The sequence below is a fragment of the Acanthopagrus latus genome, chromosome 13 (genome assembly GCF_904848185.1).
Source record: "Acanthopagrus latus isolate v.2019 chromosome 13, fAcaLat1.1, whole genome shotgun sequence".
Taxonomy (NCBI): Eukaryota; Metazoa; Chordata; class Actinopteri; order Spariformes; family Sparidae; genus Acanthopagrus; species Acanthopagrus latus.
Genome location: NC_051051.1, coordinates 19,530,278 through 19,554,601, shown reverse-complemented (window position 1 = coordinate 19,554,601; position 24,324 = coordinate 19,530,278). Strand labels below are relative to the sequence as shown.

Here is a 24,324-nt window from a genome sequence, read left to right as displayed (position 1 = left end):
TAAAAAGGCAACGCATTCTCAGATAAAAGTCCCGCTACATTGTTTTTTACTGTAAACAATCCAAAATGTTTATCTCAGATTACGAAATCCTTGTAAGTAAGCACTCCTCCACTGCCATCATGACCCATCCATCCGACTGTCAGGAAAGATGTGGCATATCAAGACATAAACATCCATATTTCTGTGCCCTGTAGATGTTTTCCCCAAAAACCAAATTGCACAATGCTAATCATCACGTCCATTAATCAGGCTCTTGATATGCCACACCTGCCCGTGCTCACTTACAAGGCTTTTTAACAAACTGGCGCTCAACACTGAAGAGAAATTATGTATAAAAACAAGTCCTGTGAAGTCCTGTTTGTATTTTTGCTGAGTGCATGTTCATTTTACACTTAACAATGACTGGTCTTTCTGTGTTTACCACATTACGAAGATGCTAAGCAGCGTATTTTACCTGTTTATCCTGTATCAGGCAAGTTTAAAGCAAACCCTCAGAAGATCTTTTACAAAGAGGGTTGGGGACCAATCTTAGGACTGGAGCCAGAAGTGAGGACACTAAAGTCATGGTATTTTCAGATCCTGGCTGTGACAGGGGACTTATCAACCTTAAAAATAGAGACCATCCTATTAATTGCAAAAAGTGGTCTGAAGGAAGTGATCATGAAAGGCAAAGTTCGATCCGACTTGTCAAACACACAAGAGGAGTTTTACATTCCGTCGGTAGGTTGGGAATGACCTGTGGGAGTGTTTATTCATGACTCTTTGTAATACCTTTTGAACTGACTAAATAAATTGGTCGATAACATTATTTGACAGGTTCCAATACCTTGTCTCAATGCTATTGATAATAAAAGGTAAGATGGATTTTTCTTTGACTTGACTTGCCTTTTTTAAGCACCCGACTTGTACGTTACCTGTGACTCAAGACGTATATAAGTTCAGAGGCTTAAGTAGGAGCAGTGTTGTGATGGATTTTCAAGAAGAGAAATTAATTTATTGTTTTTCTAATCAATAGTCACATGTTAGAAAAATAATCCGTATCAATTCACTTCTCACACATTTAGTTTTCAATATGTATAATAATATCTCATACTGAAACAAAACAATCTTCTTTTGAACCAGGGACAGTAGAAAATCAACAGACCAAACGCAGCCTCTTTAAAAAGAAATTAACATTTAAATAGAAATGTCCACTTTACATTTTCCCTCCTCCTTCTTTCTTCTGTTTAGGTTTCTTCTTCTTCTTCTTGGCCTGCTTGTTCTCAGACAGTGTTTTGCTTTTCTTGGCTGGGCTGGGCTGAGAAGCAGTCGCGCCATCGGCCTGTCGTTTCTGTTTTGTCTTCTTGTCATGTTTCTTTTTGGCTTGTCCTTTGTCTGCTCCCGGTTTGTCTGTGGACGTCAGCTTTTCTCCTGCTGGCTCTAAAACAGGATTCTTGCGCTTTTTACGCTTTTTGGTTTCCGGTAGAAAACCTTTCTTCTTCTTGGAAACTTGCTGTTGCTCAGCGTTCTTGTCAGGCTTCGTCTTTTCAACTTTGGGTTTCCTGTGAATGTCAGAATGAAAACAAATAAAAGGTCAACAAAATGGCTTCAATACAATGCTGCTCGTTCACATGCGTTTAAAATGAACCTGGTTATAATCTGTGTGACCGGATTCCTCCCTGTTTCATTACGTGCATGCGAACACTGCATGAGAGTCTCCTCCAGAGCTCGTTACTCCAGAGACGCGGACATATCAACTCACGTGACTCCGAAGTGTTTCATCACGGCCCAGTAGGTGTCCTCTAGCTTCCCGGTCTTCTTGAAAGTGATCACGCTGGTGAGGGACTGCAGGACTTTCTTAAGGGGCTCCAGGTCCACAGACAGCTTCTACACAGCACAGATAAGAGAAGCACAGACTTTAGTCTGGACTGAAACCACATCTACCAGTAACCTCTCATGTTTTTATCATCACAGTCATCAGTCCACCTACCTGCTGGTGAACATGCTTGACAAGGAACTGACAGAGCTCCAGGGTTTTCAACACCTTCTCCTTTATCACCTTGCTCTCTGTTTCACCGACCTGCTGAAGACTCTGAGAGGAGAAAATGCCGGGGGTTAGACTGCCATCCATGTTGTTCTTTTCATCAACTAAAGTGATGATTACTTATATCAGCGTAAAACTATATTTATGTGTGTTGCAGATAATTTATTATATGCTTACACAGTAAACGTTTAATAGGTGGAGTTAAGGTAAGTTGTGATGTATAAAGAAACGGTCATTTTGGTTATCTTAAAAGGGGCATTATGTAGTTTTAGAGAAGACATTCAAACTCAGAATTCTAATATTTACAACATTATATATGATATGTCCATAACTGATTGAACAAGCTGTTCTCAGAGGAAAACAAGGTCCCGAGAACACTTTTTAAAGCTGAAAAAGGTGGCAGGGCCCGCCACGTAGAAACAAAGTAAAACGATATGAAATTGTGTTTTCCTTTAATGGCGGTTTGTTTATTCAGTCATGACAACAAAAAGAGTTTGTTTATCTAATTTACTTATACATAAAACACTTTCTCCACAGATTAAAATTCCTTCCTGAAAACTACATAGTGCACCTTTAAATGAATACATTTAGGAAACAGTATCCACACGATAGAAGCTGCCCAGAGTCAATTCACTAATCCCCGTCTCCAGCAGCTCAGAAATACCCAGACTGCTGTGAGAAAGAGGTCATAAAGATGGATGATTGTGGCGCTGGTTAGCTATCTTATCTTCTTTTAAAAACACAAATCCAGTCAAAGCCAATTTCACCTGAGCAAATCTCAAAAAAAAAAAAAACAAACAAAAAAAAAAAAGACACTCGAAGGTCTTTAGGGGTCATTTGGATTTTTATGACGGGACAGTGTACACCCCCTCTCGCGTCAAAGGTTGCAGTGCCCCTTTTGAGTTATGCAACAGATGATTTAACAGTGATTCAGCATTTTCTACCACAGACATTGTGAAACATTGCCTGGATGAAACTGTGTTTTTTTTAATATGCTTTAAAAATCTCTAAAAAAGAAAAAAGGAGAGCGGCACCATCATTACTTCTCATTAACAACAATTTTTTTTGGCGACTGCAAAAGTGTTGTTTGGAAGGTCCATTTGTGTGTAGGAGGAAAAAGATGGGGCAACACAGAGGTGAGGTGGTTTGGTGAAGAATTACAGGAGCATGTAATTACTGGTATGCATGTCTTTACCCTCAGCTGTCCTGAAGACACAGAGGACAGTGAGTGCAGCAATGCCTCTAATCATCGTTTATCAATGCAGAACGCAATTTCACAAACCCCCTAGAACAAAATAATTAAAATCTGCACAAGCCTAAAGGGTGTTTGTGCATGAACATCCCAGATTTTAGTGAAAAACTGACATGTAGTTATAGCCTCATGCAACCTTAGATGGAGAAAATTATATTTAATCTGTTCAGAGGTTTACTTAACTTTAATTAGGAAAGAGAGAGCAGTGGTACTGCATTAATATATGCAGATACCCTGAAATTGGGTATAGGAAAGGAAGGTATTCAAGCTGTTGTATTGCTATAAAAATTACCTCAACAACTGATTCAATTTCTTAAATTCTTGTGTGTAAATGCAGCTCCAATCTATTCAGTGATATTTACACACGAGAGTGCTCAGTGTTAATCTGTGATGCGACTGATATGCAGAGCCGCGTCGACCTACCGTTGCCAGCTGACCCGTAACCTTCACACAGAGCTCCGTCCATGGAGCGCCACTCAGCAGCTGCTGAACATCCCTGCTCTGCATCGCCCGCAACACCAGCACACACGCCTGGCCCTGAACACACAGAACAATGTCCATCAACGGGAAGTCTGACGTACATAATAGCAGAAAAGGCTGGGATTAAATGATTATCTGGCAGCTGCGATGGAGGGAGGATGTTCTCTGTTGTGTTTGTCAAAAGTATTCAAATAATTACTGATAACTGACAGGTTGTTATGACTCAGCTGCCGTGGTGGTGCAGTTTGGGCGGACAGTTGGAAGTGATTTACCGAGATTTGATTTGGCGGAGCGTGTTAGGTCTGCATTAAATAGTTTTGGCCAATATGTAATGTCATCTATTTTCATCACATACCAAAAGCCTCTTTTGTAGCTAATGGTGGATAGATCTCACAACTTACAAGTTAAAGCTGATTCAACCCAGTTATTTGACTTAATGCAAGACTAGGGGCTTAGTTGTGTTTCTGGTAGTTTGGTGCATAATACTGCCAGAAGAGGGACTGATTCAGTAGTTTGCCTTTTATACAGCTGCCCAAACATGACCAGTAAGGTTATGTCTTGTCGAGTTTCACATTTAATAGGCTAGGTGTGTACTAGGAGACAGTCTAGGTTTAAGGTGGCCAGAACTCAACCTACTAACAAGTGTTGTCGGTGTGTCCATGAACTTATATATTATTCAGTGCCACTGAGCTCCAGTGGAGTCAAAAAACTATTATAAACATATAAATGTTCCACTCTGCTGCACTGACCGACATGTTCTATCTTTACCAGGAAAATGACAGGATTTAAAATGACAGATTTATCCGAAACATTACCTTTGGAGACCACAATACCAACTGTGTTATGTTTAATTTACACTTGCGCAACTTTGATGTCTTCGTGGGTAATTTTTTTTAGCAGAGGCACTGACACTAAATCAAGCTTAGCTTTTAATTCAATTCCTCCTTTTTTTCTCTCTCAGTTGCAAGACAGGATTTCTCTGAATTAACGGTTCCTGCTGTGGAAAAGGGCGATAGATCTTTACCTGTTGGTGCACTCGGACCGCAGATGTGATGTGCTGTGTCGCTGCATCCAAGAGGTTCACGCACAAAACCTGGAGGTAGAACACAAGCTCAATTAGATAGTGCCAGCAGAGACATACCGTTGATGACCTGAACTTCTGTACATCTGAGATGTATTGTTGTACTCACTGGGAATCTGTTGAACAAGTCTGTGAACATCTGTGTGGTCAGAGGGCTCTTCCTCTTGCTCAGGAAGGAGCTCAGCGCCTCTCTGAAGACGGCGGAGACCCGATCCACGTCCACATTTCCCATGAACCTCAACTGCACGCGCACACCGCGAAAGATCAAACAACACATCAGGAACCATACTCTTTAACAACAGAGTGAATGTAAGAAGAGCATAGAAGGATAACAAAAGAGCAAACATTCACATTTAAGGGACTAAATGTTTGGCAATTTTGCTCTGAAAAAGACCTCAAGGAAACCTCAACTATCTAAAAAGCAATACATTTTAGTGAGGAAGACACTCTGAAAGGGGGCCAGGTTTTCAGGACTGACCCACTTTCTGACCCAGTAAAAGACAGAGACAGACCTGGAATTTATCTGGTGCAGAGCTGGACAATGCAACAGTAACAATGGCATACCATGTAAATATTTAATCACCACCTGTCTATTGAACAGCCCTGTGACTTAGGAACAAAAGAAAAGTTCAGTCTGACCTGTGTCTCTATCTGTGGCAGCTTCAACTCACACATAGCATCGTTAGGACACAAGCACTGCATTGATATTTTTGGTGTTTTACTCTTTCCTGACTAACTACCAATGATCTTATCAGGTGACAAATTAATCAGCGTGTGAAAAAAAACGTACGTCAATTGCTTCCGCCTTGTCGTCTTTGGTCTCAGCAGGTGGGGCTCCTCGCAGCACTTTCACCACGTACAGAGAAGCACTGCAAGACAGTTCAGCGTCAGCGAAACATAAAATAACCGAAGGCACAATATTTGGACAGCTGACAAACAGGCTTTCGAGTCAGTGCAGACCAGAACGATGGAAAGCTTCAACATCCTGCAGAGAAAACAAAAACTCAATCTGCTCAATCGGTTTCTGGATATGATGGTTCATTTAAAGCTTGAGACGCTGAAATATTCAGTCAGAGAATCGACACTGTGATTTTGTAGGATCTGGCAGACATAAAAGTAAGTTTAAGTGTTATCGCAAAGGATTCTCTTATTTCCAGTTAAAGTAGTCCTGACTGATATTATCAGTCATGTTATGAATATTACCGTCCATTTCCTCTGTCGATATACATCCCGCGAAAGTGAGTTGTACCTGAAGTAGTAGAGGGAGACGGAGGAGTCTGATAGTTTCTGGGTTTTAGTCATGAGTTTGTCCAGCAGGTCATGGAGCTCCCCCTGTCTGTCACCAACAGTCCTGCAGTAAACCTTAGACCTGCACAGCTGGTTCCTGGAAAAATCACACACACACACACGTAACATAAACATTAATTCCAAGATTTAATCAATATTTGCCAACACCATCTATCGTGTAGGCTGTAGTTGAGTCTGACAGCACTAAACCCTATTGGAAGATGTGTATGATGGGTGTTAATGTCAGATTGTAGGTTAAAGAGAGTTACAGAAGGTGGTCTGTTGTTTTTGTCTGATCCAGCTAATCTATAACCTGTATGATCAAAAGTGTTAATCATATCGATGCAATAACTGCTTGAAAAATGACCATAAGGCAGACAGACTTGCAACGTCTCCCACAATGACAGCTATTAAGTGAACATTTTTATTCCACTTGGTTCGTTGTCAGTAGGGTCTGGACAGCCTAATGCTTTTAATTTGAAAAATGCTGGTAAACATCTGAGCAGGGGACATCACAGTGCTGGACACAATCTGGAACGAGTGTCTGTTACAGCGCATTACCTGAAGATGTCGGCAGCTCGGCGGAGGAAGTCCTGCTCCTGCTGGTCGCTGTCGGAGCTCATTCCTCGGTCGATGATGTTGAGCAGAGGCTCAACCAAACCCAGCACAAGAGGACTGCCAGCCTGCCGGGCCACGAACACCTCGACCAGGTCCAACACCTACAACATCAGGAAAAGACAAACTAGGGAGTGAGACATCTTTTTTTGGAGTAGAAGGTGTATGATTTCGACTTTTGATGGAGCTGTTTTTTTTTCCGTGTGTTTATACTCTGGACTAAGCAAACAAACGTATTTTCCACAGTGTTTACAAGTTCAGAGAACAGACTGAGGATAAGGTACCTTGATCTTAAAGTCTCGGACCAGCGTCTTCTCTTTCTGTATTTTCGTCTTTTCGTCCTTCTTGGCCTGAGTCTTTTTCTTCTGCTCTGAGAACAGTGCAGCCAGGCTCTTATCCAGCTCCATCATGGCTTCATCATCCAGATCTTCATCATCACTGCCGTCCTCCTCTGTTGCCTGAATAATGGGCAGAACAACAAAGGATTTAACCACAATGGAATGCTGCCTTTTCTGCCGTGGCCTGATTTTGGCTGGTGAGCGTGGATCTGACAAACATGCTTCTGTTAACCTCATCGAAAGCCTCTCTATGTGAGAGACATGATTAAATTCTAGCTTTCTAGCTTTAAGCAGCTCTATGATGCTGCACACAGACAAAAGAGTGCTTCAAGCTAAATGCTAACAAGCTCTGAATGACAATGCTAAAACCTTATGTTGCTGGTATAATGTTAACAATGATCACCATCTTATTTTAGCTTGTTAGCATGCTTATAATTGTACACACAAACTGCTGACAAAAGGACCTGCTGAAAATCCGAAAACCCACCAGAGCGTTCTGCTGCTGCAGGACCTTCATCAGCTCCAAACGGAAGCTTTGGTCCACCTCTCCCTCCTCCATCGCCTCCTCTTCCTCCTCCATCGCTTCATTGTCGTCCCCATCTTCATCATCTTCGTCCTCATCGTCGTCCTCATCATCATCGTCGTCCTCCTCATCGTCTGATCCGTCAGACTTTTCATCCTGGCAGAGAAGAAAAACCCCGCACATTTTAGGATTTCGGTGTCAAAGGTTTCCTCAGAAACAGAACAAAAGCTTGACTTTGACAATAAGGATTTATTGTGGTATCAGTAAATAAAAGGCTGAGCATATGGGGTCTGGGTAGAACGTTACACAATGTATAAGCCAATGTTATTGTGGAGATGACAAAGTAAATATGTAAAACAAGAACGGACCTCCATCTCCTCATCGTCTTCGTCATCTTCCTCGTCTGGTTTCTTCTGGGTTTTGTTGTCATCAGTGACGACCACAGCGCTGTCCTCTTCATCCTTCTCTGGGTCCAGGACCTTCACAGAACCCAAAACACCATCATTACAATCACTTACAAAGCTCCCACTGCAAAAGACATGATCAAGTGACTTTGAATACAATTACAAGTTGTTAGTGCAAGAAATGCATCCATCCCTCTATGTTCTACTGTGATCTGGTTGTGTAGGGGAGACATGTGAAGTAAGTGGACTCACGCTTGGGCCAATTTCTAACTAAAATGATGTTTTAAGATCACAGATTTAAAGACATAACTTAATCCACTTCCACAGTGTTAAAATTGGCTTTGCTTTACTGTCAGACAATGAATGACACTCTATGTGTTACTTACATCTAAGATGGCGGTGAGGGCTGCTGCAGTAACGTTGGGGCAGATGGAGGAGAAGACCGTTTTGCAGACCTGTCGGATATGTCGGCTTGGCTGGGACAGCAGGGACAACAGGATGTCCACCATCACCTCCACCCACTCAGGCTCCTCCCCCTGCTCTGTGACACACACATTCACACATTTTAAGTCAGCAGTCAATGTTTTTTGACCATTGTAAAGGCAGCCAAACACGACATGATCAGAACAGACAAAACAGGACATTTAGTAGATATAAACTCAAATCAATGGGTTGAAAGATGCTTAAAAAAAAAAAAAAAAAGACCTCTAGATTTAAGGGGAACTGCTCAGCTAAGTGGGTTTGTAAATAAAAACAACCCCCATCACACACAATTTTCAGTGATCGATTGATAATCTAAAGAAAATTGCTTAGTGTGACTTTAACTATCTCCATTTTTAATTTATGAAAATGTGAGTAAAAGAATAGCTAAAATCGAAGTTTGAGCGCCGAGGTTCAAGGTTTATTTACTCACTTTATGGAGCTTTCAACCACATCTTATGTTCTTCACTGGCGAACAAAACTGTCTCTTCATGCTGTGTTTTTAGAGTTAACGGATGTGTTCAAGGGTTTTTACATCACTGAGCAACTCTAAAACAATACAACTAAATTAAACCACACTATACTGGTTACTACACAAATTCATTTCCAAAGTGTCAAAAATGAGCAGAATGACAGATCATTGAAGGAGACTTATCTGTCGCACCTCAGTTAGAGGAGATGACATGCTTGTCTCAACTGCAAACCACTTGCGATTTATGAGACATGAAAGGATGATGGAGACAGCGTCATCACCATCGCGTGAGGGGCCTCACCTGTTTTCTTCCTTTTCTTCTTGGCCTTCTTCTCCTGAGCTTTGTCCACACAGCTCTGCAGGTCCTTCATGATGTCCAGCAGCTCTTCAGGGGCCTTCGGGAGAACATACAGTCGTCAATGGCACATGGCAATGTTTCAGTTGTGTCAGCAGATGGTGTTCCCAGGTTGGCAGTTTGAGATTAAACTGCAGTATTCATTACAAACACAACAGCAACATCAAGGCAGCGATTTTTAAATAAAAGCAGTGATACTACTGTATATCATGACTCTTCAGGTATGCTGTACCTTGAAGAAGTGCATGCCGACCAACAGGAAGAGCTGCTGGAAGGCTGTGTTTTCTGCAGTAGGGCCTTTCTTTGCCTTCTTCTTCAGGTTTGACACCGACTCCAGCATACTGTAGGAACATGTGTGTAAAGGAGCTTGATACGAGGTGAAAGTTGTGTTCATTCAAAATGTATCTTGTTTGTTGAACATGTTAAGTAACAAAAAAAAAAAAAAAAAAAAAAAAAAATATATATATATATATATATATATATATAAAAAATCATTTGCAAAGTTCAGTGTTATAAGCTAACAAAACAAGATATAAGTTGTAATAAACTAACTTATTTCTTAGACCTATATTGCTATCTATGTGGCTGGAGGAGATTCTGTTGTCCTACCTGTCCCAGGCCTGTCTCTGCTCAGGGCTGAAGGGCTTGCTGCTCTGGGCGTGTTTTGGCTGGCTAAGCAGGACTTGGGCGTACTGGACCAGGTGGTAGATCCACATGGTGCCATCGGCTGTTACACCCAGCGGCCGCTTTTGGTTGACGGCGGCGTCTTCAGAAGAGTCTTCCGTCTGCGGCAGGTGGTGCATGGACAGGAGGAGCCTGGAGGGAGGACAGAAAGACAAATAGTGTTACAACGAGACAACTAAACAGCCTTTTGGACAAAAGAGGGTTCCGGACTTGCCTCCGTCTTCTAATGTCATCTTTAATCTTGCTATTAACCAAGGCTAAGAGGAATAACAATAATCAGTGGCTGTTATTGAGGAGCAAGCTGGAGCCAGAATAGAAAAGATTGACTCTCTCACCCAAAGAAAGAATTGATGAGCACTCCTCTTGTTCTATCATCCAGTGGGACAGAAAGCTTCTCGGTTGTCTCTGGGATGTCGGCTGAAGCCTTCTTGGCACTGAAGAAAGCGTGGAAGAAAACAAACCTGGAAGAGAAACAACACCAGCTGATGGCCATCTATTCATCAAACATCAAGACTTGGACACTGCGCAACTACGGTAGATCTCACCTGGCGATGTCCATGATGAGATCCTCCTGCCTCTTCACTTGGTGGTTATCAATGATGGAGGAGAGCCGAGCAACAGTCCACTTCCTCAGGCGGAATATGGAGTTCTCCTTCCTGAGTAAGGACAATCAACAGTTACAGTCATCTAGCTTCCATCCCATCACCTTCCTTTTCAGGGTCAGCAGACCAGAGTTGAGATTCTCAGACAGATCATAGACACTCACTGTTCCTTTCCTTCCTGATTGTCCTTCTGCTTGCGAGTGCTAAAGTCCAGCAGTTTGTCCAGCTCAGGCTGCAGGAACATCTTCTTCAGCCAGTCCACGTAGCGCTGCAGAGCTACCGGCTGCAGGTGCTGCACCACCCTCCACACCGACGGCACAACGGGGTAGCCCTGGTTGGTTAGCGAGGAGAAGCCCACCATCACTGCCAGCTGTTTGTCGGGATCCTGGCAGGCCTGCAAGAAGTCCGACACGTAGGTGTCCATCTCTGGGGCCAGTTTGAAGCGGTCCGGTTTCTGGAAGAGAAAAGGAAATGGATGAGACCCATTCAAGAATTGCACAGACTGACCAAGGATGAGACAACACCCCTATAAATAGATAACTCAATCACTTTTATTAATACTGATACAGTCGCAATAAGTGACAATTAAAGCTCTAATGAGAGTATGTCGTTTTGTTTAATACCTACAGTAATTCTATGAAACTGGCAGACCAATCACCACGCTTTCTGTGCAAAGTTAATTCAGAAATAAAAAACACCAACCTCAAATAATCCAATTTCCCTGCAGATACATTATATAGATTGGAGCTTTTTGATACAACTATTTTGTAAGTAACCCTCTATAGATATAATACATGTGATTGAAAATGTTATAGCAAGCCATTATAAGCCATTTATAGGATGAACCTTTTGGTTGCCAGGCTGTGAACATTCTGTGAAGACATTTCATTTGTTTTTGAGCTCATTCATCAGAACGTCATGGCTTCTCCACTTCTGAAAGAAGCTGCAGAGCATCTGCACCAAAATCAGTTGTCACAGCCACCTCCATATCATGAAAAATGAAAGATTTTTCATAACATGGAAACCCACAAGTTGTTACAAATTGATATAAGTTACCATTATATGATTAAGCATTTAACAAAGCCATTTAAAAGGGGTTCTTCTGAGTATCTATTAACAAAACTATTTCCTCTTTGCTGAATGCTGGATCAATATTGAATATTGATACTGATCAATATTTTTACCTTTAAAAAGGCAAAACTGCAAGTCTATTAATATAAAGATTCAGTGTTGATATGAATCAAGTTTCATTCAACATTGTGAATTGGTGCAGTGGAAATGGACATTACACTTAATTTAGCAAGACAAGAGGTAAAGTATATTTTCAGTTCACACTAACCATGGAAGATTGAAAATTAGAACAAAAAACCTGTCTTGAATATTAACCTAATAAAAGGCCATGGTTATATCAACTCTGCATTTATCATGATATGACAGACTGCAAAATAACACACATAAAACAAAAAAAACATTTTGTAAACAAACAGACACAATTGGTTTCATGTTAACCTATGCCAAAGCTGTCTCAGATCCTCCCTGTTGAAGAGTGTAACCTGATGTGCACCGTGGACGAGACTGACCTGAGCAGACACCACGTGCTCCCCGTAGAGCGTCATCGCCTCTCCAGACAACACCTCCTTCAGCTGGGCCAGAGACAGGAGAGGCAGGGCACTTCCCAGCAGACGGAAGCTCAGGTAACTGAGACAGTGAGGGGAAGATGTTAACCCAAGTGTAGTCAACCAGAAACAAGACTGGAAAATGGGATTTAAAATATAACAATCAATCGAATCAAAGGAGAAAGACAGCATTTCTGCGATTATACATAATTCTAAATCACGATTGCAACAAGAGGACTCGAACAACAATTTGAACTCTGAGCTCTGTATGTTACAATCCCCCCCCGTTCCCTCTGTGAAGGCCTGAGTGCTCACTGTGCTGGCCCTGGCTGCTCCTTCAACATGCCGTTGATGATGGCGTTATTCCAGAAGAGCTGGAAGCTGTCTTCCTTGAGAGAGAGCTTCAGGAGGTCCAGGACCACCGCTGGAAGGACGCACTCCTTCTTCACTGACTGGGCGGCCATCTTCATTACCTCCGTCAATCTGCCACACAACAGCACACGTCGCTTAGATTTTCAACTCTGGAGCTAGATGTAGCTAGGAAACCGGTGTATAGTTTGAATAAGTGTAGGATGAGCTGAGTTCACGTAGATGAATAGAAACTAATAACAAAAGTTAAGGGTATATTCAAAAAGCTAAAGTAAAAGAGCGTGTGTGAGGGAAAGCTTGTGCTGGTGCAGCAAAATTCAAGCACCTTTTAAGCACTTTCAAGCTATCTGGACATCACATCAAAATTGGTAATATAAAAGGCAATTTATATCATTACTTTTTTCAGTTTACCATCTTCCCAAACCTATGTGACATATTTTTTCTTTTGAAATACTGACATGTTTTAATCCGAGCATACTCCCAGCCCACAAACAAGCCAATCCCAGTGTTCTTACTTAGGGATGTTGTCTGCGTTGATGATGGTTGTGGAGCCCAGCAGCTTCTTGAGTTTCTTGGGCTTGAGGGTTTGTGGGAAGCGCTGCAGCGCCACCAGCAGCAGCTGCAGCTGCTCCGGTGTACTGAAGGCTGACGCCAGGTCAGTTTGCAGGGCGCTGAGAAGGACCTCCTCAAACACCTCCTCTGAGATCTGATGGACAAGACATACGCATGCATTTGTTTTAGAACGAAATGGCTGGATGTGTTTTTAACATTTCAGAGATGAAGAAAAAAAAAAAAAGCAAAATTTTGGATTTAGGTAAAAGTTCAAATTAAAACTGTATGTGTATATATTATTATGAGAGATATATGACCCCTGTAAGATTAAAGGTGCATCTGTGCAGCAGCCGTCACCTCATTGAGGATGTCTGTCATGGTCTTGGTGGGCAGGTCCTTCAGGTGTTGCCTGTGCTGGCTGAGGCTCTGGAGGAGCTGCACACATCCCAGCACCACCTGCGGCTCCTGAAGAAACATAAGACAGCGCTCAGAGATCACAAGACAAATACACACACAGTCTGTTCACTGGCAGCATGGGGAGAGACATACTGTAATCCCGGAGGACCTTGCTAATGCAGAGACTCGTCAAGGCCTTTGTTATGTTAGGGGTGCAAGGATCCGATGTTAAGATCGGATATCGGCCCCGATATTGACAAAATAGCCGCTAAAATTTTAAATTTTCCCCCTCCATCGCAGCACATCCTACGTCATTCATCAGTAGCACGTGTGTCGCATGCTGGGAGAGTTGGAGGTATTTCACGCTTGCCACGCCAACTAGTTTGGCGGCGGTTTGCAATGTCTGCAAAGTAAATGTTTCGAGAGGTGGTGGTAGCACTGCAAAGTACAACACTATCAATCTAATAAAGCACATCCAAAAGCACCATGCTAAGGAGCACGCCGAATTCCTGCAGCTCAACAAAATCAAAGGAGCAGGAGACAGTACAGCCCAGCAACTAACTTTGGCAGACGCACTTCAACAAGTGCTTGAAAGCATTGGCAATAACACAGACAGTTTTAGAATTCATTGTTTGAGATGCTCAACCAGTGTCAGTTGTTGAAGATGAGGGATTCCGTCACCTACTGGAACAAGGGATTCTCTTCCATCGCACAAGTATTTTTCCGAGACCGGTACACAGTTTGTTATTAATTCAACGACGGTATCAGATCAGTGTCGGGTATCGACAAATACACAAATCCCAGGCATTGGTATCAGGACTGAAAGAGTCGGATCGGTGCATCCCTATTTGATGTGGAGCCAAGTCATTGTGACAAGGACTTTATACTACTGTCCTTGTAATAAGCATGAATTAATCTGTAATAAGGCCCTTATAAGTCTCTCTAAATTAGCAGGAATATGAATATTAATGCATGAGTAATAGCATCATGATAGCAAGTCATTTAACTAACTTACCTATCACGTCATTATTAAATCTTTACCAAGATCTTTGTTGCTTTATTACGATAAATACAGACTTTATTATGCAGTTATTAAGAGTCAACAATTCACTTTTTAAACAGTTGACTAAGCTTGACCCTTCATCAATATTCTGAAGCGGTCATACACCGATAACATGTTTCTTTTAAGAGCTCATAAATGTCTTAGTCCAACTATAAACATGTTCTTGATGCTATTATTACATTTCTGTATGGGCTTCCTTCCTTTTCCTCAGACTGCTGAAGGCTCATATTAACCTGAGCGTAACTTGAGAATACATTTTTAGAAAAGAATAAGGAATGTCATTTTGTATCCCCCCTTCTTTACCACTGTCAGACTCACAATAGAAAGTTTAATTAAACAAGGTGATGCAGAACCAGAGACAATGTCTCTTTTATTGCACACACTCTTTTCTCAAAGCAAAGAGCCTATATATTACATTACCCGCAAAGCAATTTAACAGCAGTCAGTCCAGAGATTTGTTTTGATACTCACCGTAGAGATGCGGCCAGACTGATGAAGAGCAAGGACGCCAAACAAGTTTCCAAACAATGCACTTCTGACCAGTTTCTGAAAAAAAAAAAAAAAAAAAAAAAAAAGGGAAAACTTCGACATTGACACAGCTCATTCGTAAAGCTTTTAGAGCTGAGGGAGAAAAACACTGTACATACTCACCTTTTTCACCGTCTGCAAATTGTGCTTTTCTTTGATTCTGTTGAGTACAGTCTGCAAAGAGATGTCTTCAAAGGCACTCAGGACCTGAAAAACAAAAACTCATGTCATGCTCAAGCCAGAGTACAATTTTAGCTGATTAAATCCTTATTATTTAAGTGGATTCATAATCTTGATGTTGTTACAAAAATGTAGATATTGTTCTAAATATCATGCGTTTTTCTATACCAATAGATGTTACATACATGAGTGCAACCTAGTCTTTTCCCTGCATGCCTCGAGACATGTACTGTCAACAATTTGACTTCTCAGAGATTCATTTACTCTCTGATTCCAGGTTTACGTGACAATATCAGAGATTTTCAAATGTGGTGTCCGACCTTTAGACCCCATAGTGTAAATACAAGTCAGCAAGAAATGTGATGATGGTTAGACTGGGTTAAAGTGGCTTTGGTAGTTGTCTCCACTCACCTGTCCCAGTGCCAGGCTGAATCCAGGCCTGGCAGCCTCTCGGATGTGAGCCAGTCCATCCACCAGCCTTTTAAACGTGTATTCCAACTCATCTGCCTGCAGTTCACAGAGAGAGGGACCACAAAATGATGCAGAGACACGGCTGCGTACAGTAAAACCTCTTTTCATAGAATGATACAAAGCTGTGGATATGTACTTGATTCTGATTGGTTGGAGGGTGTCAAGTTTTGATATAGATCACATCACTGTGTTTGTATAGAGTAACTTCCCCCTTGAAAACCCCTGCATCGCACATTGATAACAACACTGACAGGGCCCATTCTGCACAAAGATTACTTTAAGTATAGTGAATTTAGGTGTCAAACACATTTTTATCAACTTCAGCAAAGAATTGCGAGCAAGACTCTTTTGGGTAACACTGAATATGTCTAGTGTAGCTTTGCTGCTCGTATTTAAGCTAGTAAACAGCTACAAATAAATACCACAACTGCTCCTGTTGCTGTTTCCGTCCCAGCTTCATAAGATAACCATGCTGGGTTTCAACATCTCAGTGACAGACACTGATCTCAGAGTGGCTCACCTTGTTGTTGGTTTTCAGGTACTTGATGAGGTCTTCTATCGCCTTCAACCGAACCTCCTGATCCGGTTTAGCCAAGTCCCAGAAGAAGTCGAGAAAGACGCGGTTCTGCTGCAGGACCCCGGCCGGCCGGGCCGGCGCGGCTGCTTTCACTGAGACCTCCACCATCTCTACAGACATCTGATCACACAACCGCGACTGCAGTCCATGCTGCTACAGGAGAAAAACGTGCCTCGCTGCGCAAGCTTCTGCTTCCGGGTCAACATTTCCGCTTTTTTTTTTCTTCAGTCACAGAAAACTTTATCGAACAATACGAATGAGAAAAAAAAAAAATGAACTAGTGAGTCGATATGATGACGTTATGATGACGTTTAACGTCCCCGACGACCGCTGTAGTCTCATTTAAGCACGTGTGGGCAAACGCGCGTTATAATTAAACTGTAGGACAATTGATCATGTATTATTTCGTCGAACAAAATATGTAAAGATCTCAAGCCTGCAGTAGCAACAGACCTTATTTGAGGGAAAATAATAATAATAATACAAATGTATAATACAATTTCATAAAATAATAATAATAATAATAATAATAATAATAATAATACTAAAATAATAACAATAATAATAATACTTAATATTATTGTTGTTATTATTATGATTATGATTATTATTATTATTATTATTATTATGACTACATGACTCATGTAGTAGCGAACTGTCAGGGTAAAATCTGTCCAATTGATGTGGATGTTTTGTTTGTTTTGGCGATTGGCCGCACCTTGTGACTGGTGAATTTTGGAAAGGAAAATAATACACATTTTTATTATCAGCAATAGTATAATACCCGACTGGTAAACACTGAGAGAGCATTTAGTTGTTTCATGCAATGATAACCTTTGCGTTTGCTAACACGGGTATTATGTATTCCTCAATAGCTCATGAAGAATATATTGCAAGATAACTAGTTGGAAGTGTATTGAAACATGGTTAGCTAAAATCAGATCAGAAAAGATTGAATATTTCAAAATATTGCAACATCATTTTTGGCCACATTGTCCATCCCTCCTACCTGAAACTATAATATGTGAGGTATTTGGTTGATAAAGGTGACACAGGTGGACTGGATCATTTCCTCAGGCACAATAGTTTATTTGGTTTTATTCTAAAAACAGGAAAATGACAGTCAATCCTAGACCAAGATGTCTAAATAAATACAAAACTGCAAAGGACCAAAGATCATTTTCAAATGTTCCTGTTTTACACTTGAATAAATTGTTACACCGGTCTTGCTCCCTTTGATGAAACCTCTACTTTTAACTTTTGAAAAACACTAAAATAAAGGATCACTGGCCAGCTAAATAGGAACAGAAACTAAAAGCAGTGAAAATGATAATCACATTGAATGCTGAAACGGCTTTCTTCAGGAAATGTGGCACCAAAACTCTGACGGCTCGAAAGAGTCACTGGTGTGCTAACTATTGCTGCTGCCTCCATTCTCTACAATCGTGCTCTTCTTGTTGTCTGTTGAGGATTTGAAGACAGTGGCTCTGTAGTACTGCAGCTCTTTAATACTCTCACAGATGTCGTCCAAGGCTCTGAGGGAGAAAAACAATTTATCACAGTTCTTGTTCTATGCATATTCTTCTGAACCTGAGCAAAGACCTTAAATCTTAAATGAAAGTCTGGAATTAAAACTCAATTTAATTTCCACAGCTTTTGGCATCAGTTCTTTTGGTTGCATCAATAGTATTTACTAAGCTCAGAGAGCATGTCAATGTGACAGAAAAATCAGATGAGATGAGAGTTAATTACTTATTTTGAAGCAAAAACAAATCTGAAAAACGATTTCACAAACATAAGCATCGATTGGGTTACAGACCTACTTGACAAAATATCGACATGGCAATATATCATCATCCTTCCTCATATGATCCGATTTTTTTTTCTGCTTGCATCAAATATGGATATCTTAATTAAAAAGACAAGGCATTCAGCAAATATTTCCCAGCCAATTTGACTCCCAGTGTCACTTCTACCCGGCTCCTCATGGTGTAGCTTATCACATGAGTGAGGGAAACTTGAACTGAAGTTAATTTGCGGAAGAAGAGGAGGTTTACCATGGCATAATGGTGGACAGCAATGTGTAGAATGTTACTTTTTGATATGTCCCAGCCACATTTTTAATAGTACAAACAAAACTGATAAGGAAGATGCACTATATAAGAATTTTCCGGTAAAAGTACACCGCTAAACAACACAATGCTGAAATTGTAAGTCAACCTGCAGCAGTGAATGCAATGTTTAAAGCAAAGCTTCCTTTCTCGTCCCTGAGAGTTTCAAGTGATACCATAGCTGGGTTTATTAGCATGGACCTCCACCTGTACAGGGTGCTTCAAAACTAAGGATCTATAACCTACACTGTACATTTACAGCCACCAGACAACCTCACTGCAAACTTTTCCATCTGCTCTGTGCACAGCCACTCTCTCCCTATTTCTCTCGCTCAACGGCTCACTTGGTCTAGGTTTCTTTTATGATTTCTTTTATCTTTTACCTGTGGGTTGCTTTCTTGTGAGGCGCCATATTGTATTCATCTGGAAACCACCGCCTGAAAGTGTAGAAATTGAGAATTTGTAAGATTTTTTTTTCTGAATTGCTCTGCAAAATAGAATTATTTTAATCTCTGATTTACTAAAACTTGCTCAGCTATGCAATATTAAAAACAGGGCCTTTGAAATGCAAACCGGAAGAATGGATCATTAGTGGTGCTTGTATTAATAACAAGGCTTTGATGAGATGAGCAAGTAAGGTGTGTATACAGCTCAAAAGAGAAGGGAAAAAAACAATATGTTGTGTTTAGGGTTTCTTTTTCCATATCAGGGCTCTACCTCTAGTGTACAGAGGAAATGCAAGAGATGTGGAAATTTAGAACATTTTCTGACACTGATCATTGGAACAAAACACAGCCCTCATAGAAAAAAGGCTTCATTACACAGAATGTCGAAGCTGAGAACGTTTCCACAACTTTGTGCAAGCGCACATAGTCTCAGACACTCCACAGTCATACAAACACTAGCCTGCAAAGCTCCTTGATGGTGCTGACATCAATGATTCTGTAGTGAAGGTGATACATAAACTGTGGCATGAACTTGTCCAGAAACCTCTTGTCTGCATGCACGGAGTTACCTGTAGAAAGAGGAATAAAAGCACATCAATTTGGGAGCTGGATCACAGTGCTACTGGTCCCAAAAATTAACTCACCAGCGAGGGGACACTGTCCAGGTGGGGTGTGCTGTCTGATGAAGGACAGGAACTCATATTCTGCTTGTTCCAGGGTTATTTTACTATCCCGTACAGCCTGGGTCAGTCCTGACTGAGACAAAAAGACATTGGCCAAATACATCTCTAAACACTTTGATACTTGAATTGGAAAAATTCAGGATATCACCCCCTGGTTTCCATCGGACGCAGGTCTATGAAGTTACATGTGCGACTGCATATCCCAACAAAGAGCGTTAGAAGCAGTTGACAAATCTGTCATCGTCTGTCCCTCAAGGTAGAGCTGCCACTGATCTCTTTCAATCCTGCAATATTCTTGACCTTTACCAACACTGCAAACAAAGCCACAGGCAGCGCTGCTAGTGCAGCGTGGCTCCTGCTTCCCTCATCTGTTTACATAGACTTTGCCTTTGATATTTATCAATGAATATAATGATGTGACTCTCATTTACCCCACTGAAAGAGCGAGAGATAGAAAGTAAAAAAAGAGAATGCACATAAAAAGTTCCATCCCTCACCTGTTGTGCGTATTCTCTTCATGTCTGTGACATATTCTACAGATAGACATTAAAACTGTAGTGACATGCTGGTATGTTGATAGGAATGTTTACAGGTTGTTTTCAGGTCTAGTTTTGCAGAGAACAAAGGCTGACAAGAAATCGGTGAGACTCCAAATCTCTAAATGAGAAACTGCTGCAGCCTCACATGACGTGGGTAAGCTGTGCTGCCAGCTGTGTTTCCGCTCTAACTTGTTAACACGAACGCTGAAATGTAAAGCAATATGTTCCACCACACACTCGCGCCATTCACACAAACAGGAATGGATAACCCCTGGTATTAAGTGGACCCCTGGGTTTGATTATTAAATCCCATAGTCTTGAAAAGCTCTAACAAAAACTTCACTTCACATGTAGGTGTAAGTTGTTATCATTGTGTTGCTGCCTCTCTTCTGTTGAAACACACACACACACACACACACACACACACACACACACACACACACACACACACACAGAACACTTTAAAATATGCGGGCACAGCTAGTTTACTGTTAGCCCGCAGCAGCACTTCCAGATACTTACTGTCTGTGCCAGAGTGTGTGTTTCAGAGATAATTTTCAGACACTGGACTACATGTCATTATTGATTAATAAATTGTTAGTGAGGTTGAACACACAGTATAATTCGAGATCATTTACAGCCACCCTGTCCAAGGATTAATGTGGATTTAGAAAACTCTTCTGACCATCTCTGCCGTGTTTTGTTGTCGTTTATCTCCGTGAATCAGTCAGAGGGACTTCATGGTGCATGTCTTAAACTACAAGATCTACATCCCCTCAGATGACAAAGGATATCTGCACCAACAGGGACATCATAGTGTGTTCATCTGCACCCCATAAAAAGAGCCTCTGGAGAAGAAACACCTTCCACAGCTGAACAGAGTTGGGGTGAAATATATGACATACTGGACATTTATTGAAGTGATCTTATAACGAGGGCTCTTATGTGACTGTATCCCTTTCAGAAGCTTTGTAATGTAGTGTCTTTATATAAAAATCCAAAATGATAAATCTGAAATAACTGAAGAAATGTATGTCTTCCTTGATTATTTGTTTACTTAACAGTTATTGCTCTTACTAACCAAGTTTCATTGTTAGTGGTCCATGATGTTTACCAATCAGAAGCTGTGTTTCTGACTCTGTGACAACCTTAATCTTGAATGCACTGGCAGGGGTTAGCAGGAAGGCAAACTCTTAAATGGGATGGACAAACATTCTTGCATAATTCACATTTCCCTGAGCATACCTTTGAAGGATGAAAAGGAGGAGAGTAGGGAGAGGCCTACTGCCTGCAGGGGGCACAATCAATGCAAGTCATTCTAGTTAAGAATAATTAAGAAGAACTGACAACTGGCTAGCCACACCCAGTGGATGTAAATGATCATATAGTAGCTGATAGACATCAGATATAAGATTATAGTTAATTTGTCAAGGCCTATATGTGGAAGTCCCTGGGGGGGCATGACCCCCCATCATGGGAAAAATCTATTTTCACGTGTGTGACACCTCTGCTGATATAACTCCTTCCAAGCGGTAACACTGGGGGACTGTGTATTAGCACTGCAAAACAAACTGACTGTTCAACTGTCAAGTGTTTCCCATCAGTGGTCTCTGGCAGAATACTTTTTCCAGCACTGTCCGGGGTGTGGCCAGAATTTACAGGATGGTTGAAACCCAATGAGAGTCTCTAACTGTTTTAGTTAGACTACTCACCTTTCCATGATGTTCTTTACACCACTCTGACATCCCTTCCAGCAGCTCATCTGGCTGATTAATTATCAAGTTGGGTCCCTGCGAACCAAGAACAAATTAGTGTAATTTACAAGATTTTAGAAAGACAAAAGGCAGTCCAACGATGTTGATATTACCTCAGCCAAAATGTTCAGGTCAGAGTCTGTGATAATGCACGCCATTTCGATGATTTGATCCTTCTCAATGTCCAGACCTGTCATCTAAAAAAAACAAATATAGGCACTTTTCAAACCTGTTATTAGCATCCATCAGTAACCACTATTGGTTACAGTTTACTACTAAATGTAAAAATGTGATGTTCACCATCAATAAAAGTACTTTGTATCAGAGTAAACGACATGGAAAGGGAGGCCTGCCACTGTGGTTTCTTGTGTGGCAGAGGGCGTTGAGTAGGCGGCCCTTTAATGTGGCCTGGGACACATGTAAGGAGGACACAAGTCTAAAAGAATATGGTTGAATTCAGCCCAGACCGCCTCTGAATAGGGATGGGAATCACAGAGTAACTGGTGATCCCGTTCATTATCGTTGTCCAAAATACCTATAGTTATTCCACAGTAACTGATGCATCACTATTTCTAACTGAAGAATATAACATACCCCTCAAAAGGCAAGGAGCAAGAATGATGTATTTATTAACTGCATTGTGGTGTCAGTTTCACAGAATTTGACATGAGCTGTCATGAAACAATGTATAAAGAAAGTGCATAGTGTTAGCTTAGTGCCTGTTTATCACACACACCCTGACTCCAACCTGTCATTGTTTATATACCATCACGTCAATGACAGGCAGTCATAAGCTGCCAGTAAGTGGACACCTGTTACAACAGTTTCTACCAACCGCTGTCACACACTAGTGTGACATAATGTGACATTTAGACTGTTCACTATGAAAGTGAACAGCTGATGGAACATGTGTCAGCATTGCAGTATCCTTTTTTTTTTTTTCCAAATCTGCGTATATTGACACGCTATCTTGACAAACTAGACGGCCTGTGGCTGCGGTGCTGTTTCTGGCTCATTAAATTTACATTTACACTTGACTTATGTAAACGTTTCGTCAAGAGTTACATGTTAGCTTAGCTACCCGTGGTTATCTTGATGTACCGTTAGCTAGCGTCAACAAACAGACACGAGGCGGATAAAAAAAACCTTCAATTTACCTCCAGGTCGACCCAAACCATTCTCTGGGACATCGCGGGGGACGACATGCAGACTTTTCTGGAAACCTGACCGTTAAAAATGGAACCAAATCTGAAAGAAATGTCAGGACACGTTCCTGCTGCGGTCAACGGGATTATTTCACGGCTGAATTGTGCGGGTTTCGGCAGCACTCTAATGTGGTGAGAATGATAGGCTGCCTGGCTGGACCGCTGGACGGGCCGCCGGCTCCTACACAGAAACTTCAAGGGACCGTTGACGAGAACTGCTGCTGAGGTACGAAGACACACCGGCATCCTGAGGACCGCTTCTTCTTCCTCCTCCTTTATGTTTCCGGATACTAGACGCAGCCAAGCCGTGTTGCTGCCCTCCACAGGTCATTAACAGAACTTCTTTTCGGATCCTTACATGTAGCCCAGTGCCAAGGAGACTTTTTATAAGCTTTTGTTGTGTCACAGTACTCCCTGCTGACAGCTGATTGCAAACTCTTACATTCAGCACCTCTATACCTCACTTCTACATCTAAGTTCTCCCTGTTGATTGCCCTTTTTGTTGCCATGTCAGCTTCTTCATTCCCCTGTACTCCAACGTGCGCTGGTTCACAGACACAACCAGCAGTGTTACCCAGTTTAGTTATTCGGTTCAGCACAATCTGGGTTTCAACATATTAACAGTATTATAACAGTATTAACACTTTGCACTATACACACACACACACACACTACACACCCATCTGAGCAATAAAAACAGAAAACCAGCAATACAATTACATCACAATAAAAAAAAAATAGATAAAATAATACATCTTAAATAAAATAAAATACAAAATTAATGGAGTGTGGGGGGAATTTCGCATGATAATACTTTCATTATGGGGCACTAGTCAGTTCAAGTTGAATAAAATGTAGGAAGTGGGACCAGACCTGGTAGACTTAACGCCTACCATCATTCAATCGTGCAATAACATCTTCAAAGGAGGCTGTGTCTATCATCAGCTTTAGCCAGTCTGTGAAACCAGGCCTTACTTGGCTCTTCTAGTGTCTTAAGATTGTTCTTACAGCTGAAATAAACCCAGCTAGAGCAAGGCAAATTCTGCTTTAGACACCCCTGGAGGTAAAAGGGACATGTCTCCTAATAGATATAGCTGGGGAGACTTTGGTAATGGCATATCTAACCATTCTCCAATAGTTGTAATTATTTGTTTTCAAAAAGGAACGATCAGAGGGCATTCCCGCAGAAGGTGGAGGTAGGAGCCTGTGCCATTCATTCATACATATTCAGCACAGAT

The 24,324-nt window shown here is 41.4% G+C and overlaps 2 protein-coding genes across 4 annotated transcripts; both read right to left on the bottom strand.

Moving 5' to 3' along the window:
- Positions 1 to 968: 968 nt before the first annotated feature.
- On the bottom strand, positions 969 to 16,572 carry mybbp1a (MYB binding protein (P160) 1a). 3 transcript variants are annotated; one of them, XM_037120361.1, is made up of 27 exons: positions 16,292 to 16,572; positions 15,712 to 15,807; positions 15,244 to 15,327; positions 15,064 to 15,138; positions 13,491 to 13,598; positions 13,097 to 13,287; positions 12,528 to 12,695; positions 12,177 to 12,294; positions 10,761 to 11,050; positions 10,540 to 10,650; positions 10,330 to 10,455; positions 9,920 to 10,126; positions 9,543 to 9,651; positions 9,257 to 9,350; positions 8,390 to 8,553; positions 7,968 to 8,078; positions 7,564 to 7,755; positions 7,023 to 7,196; positions 6,685 to 6,842; positions 6,086 to 6,220; positions 5,627 to 5,705; positions 4,946 to 5,077; positions 4,780 to 4,848; positions 3,699 to 3,812; positions 1,970 to 2,071; positions 1,742 to 1,866; positions 969 to 1,541 (listed from the first exon to the last, which is right to left on the bottom strand). In XM_037120361.1, exons 1-27 carry the CDS (start codon positions 16,466 to 16,468, stop codon positions 1,196 to 1,198), a joined length of 3,855 nt encoding a protein of 1,284 aa, XP_036976256.1. In that variant the 5' UTR covers positions 16,469 to 16,572; the 3' UTR covers positions 969 to 1,195. The 3 variants fall into 3 exon arrangements, with proteins under 3 accessions (XP_036976256.1, XP_036976257.1, XP_036976258.1); XM_037120362.1 differs by having other exon boundaries at positions 1,196 to 1,541; positions 8,390 to 8,550; XM_037120363.1 differs by having other exon boundaries at positions 1,196 to 1,541; positions 8,390 to 8,544.
- Positions 16,573 to 17,413: 841 nt separating this feature from the next.
- smfn (small fragment nuclease) lies at positions 17,414 to 23,389 on the bottom strand. Its single transcript, XM_037120665.1, has 7 exons — positions 23,039 to 23,389; positions 21,995 to 22,078; positions 21,840 to 21,917; positions 19,550 to 19,661; positions 19,366 to 19,474; positions 18,843 to 18,896; positions 17,414 to 17,883 (listed from the first exon to the last, which is right to left on the bottom strand). The coding sequence occupies exons 1-7, from the start codon at positions 23,330 to 23,332 to the stop codon at positions 17,760 to 17,762; spliced, it is 855 nt and encodes a 284-aa protein (XP_036976560.1). The 5' UTR covers positions 23,333 to 23,389; the 3' UTR covers positions 17,414 to 17,759.
- Between the last annotated feature and the right edge of the window lie 935 nt (positions 23,390 to 24,324).